This window comes from Eurypyga helias, unplaced genomic scaffold (assembly GCF_000690775.1).
Source record: "Eurypyga helias isolate BGI_N326 unplaced genomic scaffold, ASM69077v1 scaffold49554, whole genome shotgun sequence".
NCBI classification, from domain to species: Eukaryota; Metazoa; Chordata; class Aves; order Eurypygiformes; family Eurypygidae; genus Eurypyga; species Eurypyga helias.
The window spans coordinates 594-10,362 of record NW_010246481.1 but is presented as its reverse complement, the minus strand read 5'-3'; the positions used below and the strand labels follow the sequence as shown (position 1 = coordinate 10,362).

Sequence of the window (9,769 nt, the reverse complement as noted above, 5' to 3'; positions counted from 1 at the left end):
CATCCTGTGATTCTATGATTCTAACTCCTTTAGTATTTGCACTTTGTTTTTCCTAGCTTTCCTTTATTTTTCAACCTCTGAACAATTAATGGAGTCCACAACTCTCTGGTTGCCCACCAGTGAGCACAAACCTCAGCTGACATGGTACCGGCTCTGCTCTCGTACGTTCCCATTCAACATGTTGTGTTTTTTTACAGAAGCATGGCACTGCTGACACACATGAAGTAACAACCAGAGGCATGACAGCGAGACCAAGAGCTCTATGTCCATGTCCTAAAATGCCTCCCCCATGGGTTGACTTGCAAGAACAGGTCCTGATGTGTCCATGGTGTGCTGCTTTGGGTAGATGGGACTGGGAAGATGTGTCTGCTGTGGGCTAGGGACACAGATCATTGCTGCAGCCAAGGCTATGGAGCCAGGGTGGGGAACAGGAATTAACCATATAAAGGGCCGCACAAGCATCGCGTAACTTGCAGACCACCTATTTTAGCCCTGCAAGGTAACCAGTGGTCTTTGAGATCTTTTTAAGATAGCTGCATTAAATAAACTATTAGAAACTATCTATCCACAGATGAGATTATCAGATTCGATTGTTGTCCTTAATACCTAAACTCAGTTTATGTATTAAATCTGTGGGAGTAACATCCTCAAATAGCATTTGGCTGTCTAGATAGTGTCCACAGTAGCTCACTGACAGAAGATTACAAACAGACCATACATTCATTTAAGAAAAAGCAGTGAAATATTTCCAATCTAGCTTTTCATTCAAAACTTCTTAGCACCTGCTACAATTATCTCACCCACATGAAGCAGTTTATGAGATCCGGAGGACAAAACACCTCCCCTGCTACTATACTCATCTTTCAACGAGATTACAGAAGGCATTGAGCAGTTCACAGCTCGTTTCCTTGCAAGTCACACAGGAAATCTTGGTTCTCCACAGGCCAAAGTCTTCTGAAATGCACTTGAAGAGAGTAAATATTCTACAGATAATTGCAGGGACCAGACCCTTACTGATTTCACAGGTCTAAATCAAGCCACTCTGGGGAGCACCGACTTTCATTACATCCAGTGGAGCTTTCCTCACTTAAACAAAGCCATCAGCTGTTCAGAAAGATAATTATAGCTGTCATTTGTCATGGCTCTAACAATCACAACGGGTTGTGCTATATTTTTAAACCTTTCTCAATAGCAATGCCCATTTATTGGCAGGCCTTTTTCACCTAGGTAGCAGTTTTCAGTAAGGTTGTAAAAATGAATATAACATCCATTACTTTTGCAAAGTCTGGGTGCAAGGCATTCTCTGAAGAATCAGTCTCTTCTTGAGAGCAATCGTAGTTCACTGAAACTTCTGCAGGGTCTTGAAAAGAAGAAAAAATATGCAAATGGTTTTATTATACTTGCTATTACCATTGGGTTTAAAAAAAAAAAAAAAACCAACCACAAAAAACCCAAACAACCATCTATCCCCAACCTATTTCTTTTTATTCCTTTTAGTATTATCAGGCTAACATGTGGAAGAGGTACTAATGTAAGCCTCTCTTCCTCAACCTCATCTCCCACTGGTACTTCCTGTAACTTGGTCTATATTTAAGCTCTCAAACGAGAGTCCTGACTCTGCTCAGTGGTGAAACATCTGACACATTCACCCGGGACAAATATTCACGCCCACAACAAAGATGCCTTTGCTCTCTCAGTTCCTTCTGAGGGTTTATGTCAATGAAAATATTTTGGACTCCCAGTAAAGGGAGTCTTCAGTGAGGCAGGCAGGACCTCATCCGCTCTCTGGGAAGGGGAGGAATGTAGTCTGGACTCCAGGAGCTCCAAATTTATGGGAGCAGAGAACAGCACTATACAGACCCCCCCTGCTTTACTTAGCTCACCAGGGACCGTTCTGCTTTCACTAGGTAATTCAACCCGATGTGAAATAAGTCATTACAGCCATTTAGGGCTCTTGCGCCAAGAAAGCATCATGCCTTTTGACAAGTTAACTCCATAGCACATTCCTGTTGCTTGTTACCAGGGCTTTTACCAGTAGAGACTTCTGTTATGCACGTATTTCTTCCTGTTTCATTAGTAACCCTCATGGGTGGGATTTTCAAAAGTACTTCTCTGATTCTGAAGTGCAAGTCTCTTGTGCCTCCAAATTATAAAAACATCTTTGGCTATATGAAGAGTATCCTGTCCCTCCAAAATCAGAATTTATTATAAACACCAGGCTAAAGCCTTCAATTAGCTCTGAACTTCCCCAAGATTCAGATGCACGTGGACTCAAAAGCTTTGATTCAGCTCAGCGCACAAGCAGTTCAAATCTGTATTAAGGTTTCAAGTGTTTTCAGTCTTAAAATTTCAGCTGGGGTTCATCCAAACCGAACATGGATTTATTATGTGGAGGAATGAGTTACTGCCACACGAAGAGTGCGGTGTAACAGAGCATTCAATTCTTTCTTCCACAGTGAAAGCATATTAATACGCAAACTCAGAAAAGCAAGAAAGGAAAAGACAGTAAGCTTCCAGGGAGAGAGCAGTATACCACAGCTGGGATTTTTTTTTTTTTAATTGTTAGCTCCAGATTTTTAAAGAAAACAAAACTCTGGAAAAAGAACTGACCTAACCTCTCTCCAGAACAAAACTGTAAAACCTTCTGACTCCCAAGACGGTAAAACGCAAAGCGAGGTCACTGACCGAGAGGACTACATATGAAAAAATCTGCACATGCAAAGCAGAGACACATTGCTCCTGCCGACCTTGTGGGGAGCAGCTTTACCTCCCACCCCCACCCCCCTGCCTTTTGAACATGATCTGTGGGGAGTTAGCTGACATTGTTCAGGGATTGCCAATAGACCGGTGCTGCTTCATCAGACATCAATCGGTGCAGAATCCATTACGGACTCGGGCGGTTAAAATGATTCAATAGTCATATCAGAAGGTTCAATTTTTGGCTTTCGATTAAAAAATAAAAACGATGCAAGAGACTAGTCACTCTTACCAAGTTTCAGATCAGTGAGATCTGCACTTTTCCTCTCCTGCATGGTTCCCTCCGGATTTATTTGCAGGATTTTGTTGAGAGTGAAAATCCAGTCATCCATATCCTGCTCATTTTCAGCTGCCAGCACAAAGTATGTGAGGTCATTCATTTTCAACTCAAAGGCATGTTTCCTAAGCCTGTTATTCTGTTGGAACAAAAGGAAAAGGAAAATAAACACTAGAACTAGTTATAAAAAGGTACTGAAAAAGGCAGCCAAAAGATGGACTTATATATGGCCACTCCTTAAAAATTATGTTCAAGTAAAATTCAGTGGCTTTAATCCAAGCAGTGTGATATTAACACAAATTTATGTCAATTTATTTTTGAGTCTTTGCGCTTCCGAGATCATCTACGGCCAAATACACATCTTCTATTTAGCCACATAAATCTAAGACTATGGGCAATAACACTTCAAACAAGAGTAGTGAACACCTCCCAGGTGGAGTAACAGGAGATCTCTGATGGTGAAGTACAGCATCACTACAGGCGTTGTAGCTGTCTGGAGAGAACATCTCTAAAGCCCAAGTCTCCTATGCCTTACCAGTGCACCAGACACTCAAAAAGATACTAAACAGTGCTAAGTCATACAGATATTTGCTCAGTGTGAACTGGACCGAGTTCACCAAATTCCAACTAGCAAGCAAGCAAAGTCAGCACGTGGTCAAAGACTCTTCCATCCATGACTGCTGAGGTTGGACCTGAAGAGGTCCAAGGAGCTAATCGTGAACAATTTATAAAATCTTCTGGTTTGAGATATTTACAGATGCTGCTAATAAGCTACACAAAGATAATTTCTGAGCATCTAATGAAGTTATAAACACTGTGGTTAGGCTAAGAACATTTCTATGTAATTTTATTCTTTTTATATTTTTCTGAAAGAGCATCTGAATAATCCAAGTCTAAACTTAGAACAGAGATTAACCAGTAAATCTCTCCAGAAGGTTGCAACAGGACAAATTCCTCCATGCGAAAGATTACAGTGGGTACTTCCCGCTGCTGCCTTTGTGTTAGAAGGATTTTAAAGATGACTAAGGTGATTTCAACAACTCTTTGCAGGACGCAAACGGTGAGGTATAATGCTGTTTGGTGACTGCAGTGCTATCCTTTTCAAGTACAGAATAAGCACCAATGCCCAGTATACTGGCAACAGATTGAGATCCTTTCTGTATCACCAGATTTTACCTGCAGCAGATGGTTAATCCATCAATTTCTGTCGTAAGAATTAACAGGTTCCTTGTTACTGAAACAGCTCAATAAAATTAAACAAAGTGATGTGATCTAATATAATGAGCTTCGTTCCTCAAATTTATCAAATTAGCAAGGCTTTTATCTCTTAGTCTTATGGAAGCAGTAGCATCGATTGTCTCTTCTCCTTGCTTAAATCAGAAAGACCACTGACAAGTCCTACCCCTTATTACTTCCAACTTTTGCAATCACTATGGACATCAGTGCCACCGTTTTGATTTCAATATTCCAAAAAATTTAATAGCACTTTGTTGACACATCTAACCTTGCAGTCATACTAGCAAAGGAAAAACAATTCATCCACTCCGCAACTGGCCATTTAACTCAGTTTTATTTTTCTTCATTAACAGTCTCAAATAGCATGACAATATCCCTGTTCTACTTACTGTAACTATACCTCAGTACACTGCTACATCAACTAGTGACAAAGAATAGCTTCTAAGCCACATGGTGAGATGACAGAGATGCTGTTATTTGTTTAATGTTAAGAGAGGCAAAATCTGATACTGATTAGCAGAGGAGGAGACCGAGAACCCAAGACACTGAGAATAAATTCCATGAACAATTTTTTTTCCAGCAGCAGAGATGATTTAGAAGATTCCTACCCAATCTGTTGTTAATCACTTGTGCCAGTCCTTGTACTACATGTCGTGACCCAGCTCAGGAACCAGTTAGGACTGAACAACTTTTTCTGGAGCTAATCAGGTCAACAGCCAGTCAAATCTTGGCTTTTCAACCTGACTTGGGATTGTGTGTGTGTGTTATTTTTTACTTCTGCTACTGGAAATTCTCCTGGTAGGAAATAGTTTTCCTCTCAAGTACTTCACTGCGGTGAATATTCTTTCAGGATAGAAATTTTAGTTTATCCAACATAGGGTAAGAATAGGGTTGGGGTTTGGAAAAATCGGTTCTTGGATGTCCAATATTTTTCTTGATAGTGAAATCCCTCTAATCTTCCAATCACTGCACACTTTCAAATCCATGTTAAACAACAACTAGAATTTCAATGAAACCTGTTTTTACTGATTATTACAAGTACTTAACTGAGAGCTAGAAGTTGAACAAAACTATGCCAAGAAACTCAGGTAGCGGCCATTCAAAACTTTTGAAGATAAAATATTTCTGTAAGTGGATTATGTATATCAATTTATGCACAATCTATAAAGAAAAATGCTGTGTTTCAATTTATATTCAGAAAGTAGAAAGAGCATTAAAATAAATGCATTTGTCATCTATAATATGTACTTCCCCTTACAGACATGGCCAAGATCTTTATATCAGGTACTGTAACACACTATTAGACATTATCTAATAGAACAATACATCTCACATGCTGAATCTTAAGAACATTAGGTCAGGAAAACTTCAATATCCACTTTTCCATCTGCACTTCAGACTTCTGGCAAGCAGATGCGATCTACAGCAAAGTCTTTGCTTCAAATCTAAAGCCAACTATTTCTTGCCTGATAAGTTAGCAGGAAAAAAAAAAAAAACCACAAACCCACAACCCAAGTACCATTTCTCAGTTTGCTTCTCTGTAAGTCCTTCCATATGGAATGTGGACCTTGAGGTTGACTTGTAATCTTCAACACTTAGTTTGAAGTCTAAAAGTTCTTCCAGAAGCAAATAATACAAGATTCAAAAAGAAACTATGGACGAGCTATAATTGAAACATCAGGCTAGAGTTTAATGCCTGCAGGGTCATTCTTCCAAAAGAACAAAATTGCTTTGGAAATATTCTGTATTTTATCTGGAAAAGACAAAATAATCTGGAGATGATAAAACCTCTCCAGGATGTTTACTACAATTTAGATATTCAGACTCTATCAAACAGGAGCTCAAAGTCATTCATAGAGAGCTAAATGATTTATAGTAGTATTAAAGCTCATTAAATCAGAACTTTCACATCACAGTTTTCCTCAACTCTTTCTCCATATTCTATGCTCCCTGTTTATGGCAACTCTAAGCAGGTTTTGTTTTTCAGCCCTATGATTCTTAGCTCATTTTGTAAGTGACAGAGACGTTGACACTTGATGACGCTTGCCCTATTACCCCCTTGGCTAAGACTCTCACCTCATGCTGCTGAAGACAGCTCATAAATTTGTGCATCCCATTCTAAATGTCAGTCAAAGAACAATCATGAAAACTAGCGTCTGGGGGTATATGAGTTGAAACAGTTCAAACAGTTTGGGACAATTTGCAGGAACGAGTAAATTTAGAAGGCAGGTGCCACAGTTCAGGAGGACTTCAAAGGTGTCTTGAGCATTTCTGTCCAGAAATCTTGCAGTCAAGACATTTCTGCTTTCAAGGAGTGTCATCAGAAACAACACAGCGGAACAGGCACTCTCCGGGATAACAACATTACGTTAAATCTGTACCTAAAAGCACATTACAGGGATGTTTAGGGCACAACTAGAGCTCTAGCTGAGACCCATCTGAAAAGAAAGCAGACACTGTCAGCCAGCAGGAGCAAGCAGTAATTTCTAAACAGGATTCCTGTATAATAATGTCCTCTCTGGCTCCTGCCACACCTCCAAGATACCTGTTAGGGTCTTTCAAGCCAATGGACTGACACAGACAAACATCACTGTCCTTCAAATTTATCTCCATCCTGTCCTACACCTGTTTGAAAAACAGAAATACCCTTCTAAACTACAGAGAGGAAACAGCTCCTGCAGAGCTGGGTACTTTACCGGATGCAGGAATGAGATTCTGCAGCAGGCTGTCAGCGAATATTTGTTCCCAGAGTGACTTACTGACTGTTGATTTTTCTTGCTCTGAAGGGCCTCTTTAGGGGTAAAGGAGAGAAATCCCAACCAACAAAAGCTTGTGTTTATAAGGGGTCTTCCCTTGCATTACCTGAAAGGTTTCTTTCAAAGCAACCCTGATTAGAGGGGGTCTGCACTAGCACTGTTGTCAGTCTTTAATGGCTAAGTAGTAAAGTATAGCTAAAAAAAAAGAATTTTCTAGTGACACATGGGGCTAGACCAACTACAGTGATGCATTATTCAAGATAACATCTTGTTCAGAACTGAAAAAAAGGAAGGAAAAGGGAAAAGGGGAAAAAAAGGGGGAAAAAAAAGGGGGGGAAAAAAGGGGAAAAAGACATTAATAGAATTAGAGGGGAGGAAAAAAAAAAAGCTAAGAACTCAGTCCTGGGGGAAACAAAAAAACCCAAACAAAGAAAGAAACAAAAGGTGGTGTCAGACATTTCTGGCTATTTATGTTTCCAAGCCACAATAAACAATGAGGCTCTGTCCTACCTGCTGCCAGTAAGACTCTCTATCACCTCCAAAAGTGATGATCTTCAAGGAGGCTCAGGATACAGGATTAATTTACCACTTACCCAACAGCCAATGCTTTGTAATCTCAGTATTTTTAACTCACAATAAGCAAACACGTCCTTAGTAAGCATGAGGTAAATTCTGGTGGCTAATAAAATCATTTCAGTGAAAATAAGCATTTTAGGATATTTTTCCCCATGTGTGCCATGCACAAAGAGCACAGGCCTGACCTGCTACCATAATTCAACTGCGGGTTTTGTAACCTGTCAGTCTGAGCACCTGCACCAACTTAAAGAGCAAAACTGACGTCGGTGTTACGTCATGAAACTGCTGATGAGACCATCATTCCACTAATGTGTGCGTGGTTCTACCTGACTCTTTAAATATATCTGACACCCAAACAATACAATGACAAACTGAGACGTACCTGTACGACTCCTGTACATGAATCCAGGAAAATACATCCCTTTGGCTCCTTTGATATTTTTTCATCTTTATAAAAATTCATAATATATGAGTTATCCGACAACTGTGTCAGCTGGAAGTAGCGCTTTTTGAACGACTGAAGTGGAGGGGGTGGGGGGAAAAGAATGACAGTTGTTATACTGCAAATTATCTTCACCGATAACTTTATTCTCAGGGTTTAAATAATAGGCAACTCCTAACTGCCCTTCAATCGCAGTATTTTGCGGACAACTGCAATATTACATCACTACAATTTAAAGCGACGTGATCAAACCTGAGATATGGACAGCTAGATGACAATGGCAAACGAGTGTGCCTCTGGGGGGGGTGAGATCAATCCCAATGGAATAAAGGAAGACTAATACTGTCCCCTTACCCGAACAGTAATGCTATTGTTAACAGTGCTGTTGAAATTCCCTTTATAAAGCCATCCGGACTTGTAAACTCCTGCTGCTAATCCTCCTCCTCCTCCTCCACCACCACCTTTTGAAGATGAGTGGGATGTTGTATCCTGTATGAAAAGACATGATTAATATTGCATGGACCTGCTTATCGAATTCTAAGACCAAAAAAACCCGTACTGTGTGAATATTTGCTTGACAACAAATAAACATCCATCCATTCCTTTCAAAATAAGAAGTTATTAATGTGCCTGCTGTGCACATGATGACATAGAGACAAAGCTATTCCACTAACTTCAGAGTTAGTTAAAACATGAAATATTTTATAGGCGATAACGAGCCTCCCTTATAATTCTTTATTTGACATTAAAGCATAAATAACTCCTCCCCAGGAGAGGGAAAACCCCATCAAAACCCAGAATACATACTTCATCCTTATCCACATCTTCATGATCGATTTCAAAGGAATGTGATGGCAATTTCTCCAGTCTACATTCATTTCTAGGAGGGGAGGAAAAATGTCTTTAATTTTATTTTCTTTTTTTTAAATAATCATGTACCTGCTGTATCATTTAAGGCTGTCAAATGAATGAGAATGAAGTCCTTAATAGCTTTTTCCAACCAAGCAGAACATTAGAACATTCATCATAAAGCTTCTACATTTCTCCAATATTTCACGATATTTTTTACTACTCAATATGAGGAACACAGCCTTAAAGCAATTTTTAAAAATAGACAGATGTCTTTTTGATGAGGTGATTTAAGACCTTCATATTGCAGACTGAAAACCATAACTGAATATGAAAAGCATAGTGCTTAAGCACTTGCTTAATTTTAAGCTCATAAGTAATTGTACTTAGGCCCAGAGTACTTTGCATGTTGCAGAATTAAGCCTTAAATAACAGGCAAATACACATGATAAAAGTTCAAAAATATTTTTAAATTGGAGAAAACCCAGTTTTTTTCTGTGGCCTAAGAAATACCAACATTGTTTTCAAGTTCCTGAAGATTACAAATCTCATCTTGGAAATCTTCAGTTACCGTATGAAAACCTACAAAAGCTGCCATGCTGAAAACCATCATTTTATCACGAAGACCAGTTTTTCCAGAACTTGCTTTCATCTACCCAGCCTGAGAAAGGGAACAGAGCAATGCTTCTCTGTACCGTGCAAGGAAGCAAATCCAAACAGAAGTCGAGAAACCACACGCTCCTAAGCTGGTTTCCTCTCTCAGCTCAGCGAGCTCTAGCCCGCGCGAGCACACAACGTTAAATGTCACTATTAAACAACAACAAAGAACCAGTAACTCTGACCCTTTTCATCTATTCGTTCATACACGAGTTACGA

General features: G+C 39.6%; 1 protein-coding gene across 1 annotated transcript; it reads right to left on the bottom strand.

Moving 5' to 3' along the window:
• Positions 1-1,274: 1,274 nt before the first annotated feature.
• LOC104508688 (dedicator of cytokinesis protein 10-like) lies at positions 1,275-8,924 on the bottom strand (the record flags this gene model as incomplete). The annotated part of the gene is made up of 5 exons (XM_010150400.1): positions 1,275-1,360; positions 2,990-3,173; positions 7,985-8,119; positions 8,399-8,533; positions 8,852-8,924. Coding segments are annotated over 5 exons (613 nt in total), but the record flags the coding sequence as incomplete, so codon positions are not given.
• Positions 8,925-9,769: the final 845 nt, after the last annotated feature.